At 37.4% G+C, this 3,525-nt stretch overlaps 1 protein-coding gene across 5 annotated transcripts in view; it reads right to left on the bottom strand.

The window, feature by feature from the left end:
- The window catches only part of LOC107672618 (small G protein signaling modulator 1-like), a 49,006-nt gene that overhangs the window by 17,843 nt on the left and 27,638 nt on the right, over positions 1–3,525 (bottom strand). For all 5 annotated transcript variants that reach the window (XM_016465886.1, XM_016465887.1, XM_016465889.1 and 2 more), the window contains exons 5-9: positions 3,265–3,417; positions 3,078–3,145; positions 2,037–2,182; positions 547–684; positions 189–313 (exon numbers count right to left, since the gene is read on the bottom strand). In XM_016465886.1, the coding sequence (XP_016321372.1) occupies positions 189–313; positions 547–684; positions 2,037–2,182; positions 3,078–3,145; positions 3,265–3,417 (630 nt within the window). The remainder of the gene's footprint in view (positions 1–188; positions 314–546; positions 685–2,036; positions 2,183–3,077; positions 3,146–3,264; positions 3,418–3,525) is intronic.

The raw sequence follows: 3,525 nt of genomic DNA, 5'->3' as shown, positions 1-3,525 counted from the left end.
CAATATAACAAAGAGTGAAAAATTTAAGGGGGTCTGAATACTTTCCGTACCCACTGTATATTACATCTTATCATATCCTGTGATACTCCGATTCAAAGAGATAATTCATACATTATATATTATTAAAAGAACAAATCAATGTTATTTCCTTTTTAAAAAGGGTTTCTTTTGTTTCTTCTGAGTCCCACCTCCTCTCATATTCGAGATCTCCCATGGAGCCGTTCATTAGCTGATTTGGTGTCCATTTCAGAGTCATGCAGTCAGCCGTCTGGTGTAGAGAGAGGTACCCTGGGATTGCTTCCATATCATCCCTCTGAAAACACCACAACAGAAGCCCACGTTATGAAGCAACTATAAACCTATAATCAATAATAAATGCTGCTCATACTATGTTTTCAGCAACTAGTCTTTGTTTGCACTTTTTGTAATAGCTTCTCTATTTAATTGCAATAAAACCAAGTAATTTAATCTTTAGATAAAATATGCAGTCAGAAATAGTCCTCTAATGATCTGTCATAATTGACAGCTGTTTAATGCATTATTTACCGGCTGCACCAGCACGTTGTTCTTGCCGAACAGGAGGGTCGCTCTGGAATTCTGATGAAGAGACTCCACGTAGTCTCTGGCGGAGGGGGAGGGAGATGGCCTTTCATCCATACTACTACTGGAGTGTCTTTTCTGAATCTGGACCCACACATGCACACATTATTAAGAGCTGTGGGCAATCACTAACGTAATATGTTTCTACCTAAACATTACATCAAAGACTAATCTCACCAGACAATATACACAATAAACGTGATAAACACTAGCAAACAAAGTGTTATAGGAGATATTCATCTTGTTTTCCTAATAATATGCCTCTACATCTATCAGTCAAAGGTGGATAAATGTGTGGCCGCAGGTGAGTCATTAGATGTATACTTACGTCTCCTCTTTCATATATCAAAAAGGCACTCAACACCAAAAACTGGGCTTTTACAGATCACTAGCAGATATTTGTAATAAAAATACATCAGAAAACAAGCCCGGAGTGCAGTGCAGTCAGGTCTATCAGAGACGAAAAACAAGCATTGTGTGTCCTGCTGTTGTGTGGGTGTTGGCAATGGCCAGAGAGGGTGATCAGTCAGGAATCTGACCGTGCGTTTGGTAATGGAGCTGGGTAATGATGTGAAACATATCTCTTGAGTGAAGGTTCATACTCTCCTCAGAAACAGCAACTACACTCAAATACACTGACCGCAGCATGACTCTTATGGACCACCCTCTTCAGAGGTCTGTGATGGAATGAACTGCACTGATTTCAAAGGCTAAAACCTCACTGAACAAGATCAAATACACAAACTAAAAGCTCTTGCACTGAAATATTCAGATGTCATTTATTTTGCCTTTGCTTTATCTATGTTATGCAGTATGTTGTGTAAAAAAATGATGTGCAACATCCTAAACAAGCTCAACTGTCATGCATTGAAAACTAACCAAATTACACAAGATGTTGAAAGCACTGGTGCATAATACTGAAAAACAAGCCTAATTGGCTGTCACTATATATTATGACTTCAATGTGACATGCAATTGACTGACTATAAACTGCTTGTGACCCCTGACATTTCCTTGAGGCACGGTTGAAAACATCAAGGGAATTTCAAATGACCTGAACTTTCAATTTGAAATGGCACTTCCATCTCGTTCAGATGCACAAGAGCTTTCAATTTTTCTAATTTTGCCAAATGCGAACAGACTGAAAATATTAATGTTTTTATAAAATTAGCTCTCATTCTTGACCTTTTTAGGAACACATCATTTTAAATATTGCAGTGTTTATGAATTCTTGGTGTAAAGTGCCATAACCCAGAATGCTAAGATCAATATATCACCCTGCACATAATCATTTTGAAGGTGATGTATGTAATTTCTGCACAGCACCAAAGAGAAATGCACATTTACTTGTACAGTATAAACTGGGATAAGATAAAGTGTTTCAACCTACAAAAAAAATGGTAATAAACTCATTTCTACAATCACAAGTCACTCACGCAGAGAGCAGGTCTTTTTGTAGGGGAGTCTTGTCGGCAGTGACCACTGTGAATACGATGCCTTTGCACCAACTCGTCAGCTGAAGGATTGGTCCAAAAATGATCTGCCGTCTTCATTTTAGTGTACTCTAACGCACAGGGACCTACTAAAGAAGAAATAAAGTGGAAAACAGATTATCTGCACAATGCCAGCAATACAAAAGAAACAATAAGAGAAAATAGCTCCGTACCAAAACCTAGTATGCTGCCTCCCTAAATAGGCAGCTGCATTCTAAGGCAGCATCCTAGCCATCAAGAACCCTTCATTAGTGAATGATTTGAAATGTTCCACATAGGCAGCAACTCTGTGCCACACAATTAGTGCTCTACATGGTTATCATGTTGCTAAGCTAATGGCCTGGTACTATATAAGCATAAAAATAGGTAGAACAAAAATATTGTGTAAAATATTAAAGTCTTAGTTCACCCAAAAATGAAAATTCTGTCATTAATTACTCGCCTACATGTCGTTCCAAACCCGTAAGACCTTTGTTCATTTTTGGAACACAAATTAAGATATTTTTGGTGAAATCCAAGAGCTTTGTGACCCTGCATAGACAGCAATGCAACTGAAACGTTTAATGGCCCAGAAAGGAAGTAAGGACATTGAAAAAATAGTCCATGTGACATCAGTTGTTCAACAGTAATGTTATGAAGCTACAAGAATACTTTTTGTGTGCAAAGAAAACTAAAATTTCAACTTTATTCAACAATTTCTTCTCTTGATTGAGTAATTAATGACAGAATTTTAATTTTTGGGTGAACCAACCCTTTAAACTTAACTAGTGGATAATCTAAAATAACATAATATATAGATATATTTTTTTTTTCAGTAAATATTTTACTTTTCAGTATGTAATATTTCTCTTGTCCACCAGCTTTATTTTTTCCATTGAGCTTATCACTGATTTCACAAGGTTTTAAAACAGCGTAAATGACAATATGTCACCAGATGACCTGTGGCATTAATGAGAATGATTTAAAAAAAAAAAGCACGTCTACCTAACAAAGAGGCGAGGATAGGGCCGTCCACAGGATCCATTAGGATAGCCTCCTTCTCGTAAAACTTACTGAAACAACATTAAAAGTAACTTAAATTTATCATAAAGCAAGCTGGCAAGTTTGATTGTACCTGAAAGAAACGGGTCAAGCTTGCTTGTTCTTTATATCTCTATCCCACCTCTCTCACCTGCTGTTTTCCACCAGGTACAGTACAATCTTGTCCAGCACTTTCTCAATGAGTGCGGTGTGGATCCACAAGTGTCTGACAGCCTGAAGCGAGAAGTTTGGGACTTTGGGCATCTTACGGGTGCTCTCGCTGTATGAGAGAGACTGACTTCGTCTGAAGCAAAGAACAAAGTTCAACAAAACATTTTTAAAGGGGTCATATGACGTTGCTAAAAAAGAACATTATTTTGTGTATTTGGTGTAATGAAATGTGTTTATGCGG

The sequence above is a fragment of the Sinocyclocheilus anshuiensis genome, unplaced genomic scaffold, assembly GCF_001515605.1.
Source record: "Sinocyclocheilus anshuiensis isolate Anshui unplaced genomic scaffold, SAMN03320099.WGS_v1.1 scaffold100, whole genome shotgun sequence".
Taxonomy (NCBI): domain Eukaryota; kingdom Metazoa; phylum Chordata; class Actinopteri; order Cypriniformes; family Cyprinidae; genus Sinocyclocheilus; species Sinocyclocheilus anshuiensis.
Note: the sequence above shows the minus strand (reverse complement) of the source record. Positions and strands in the feature narration are given on the sequence as shown.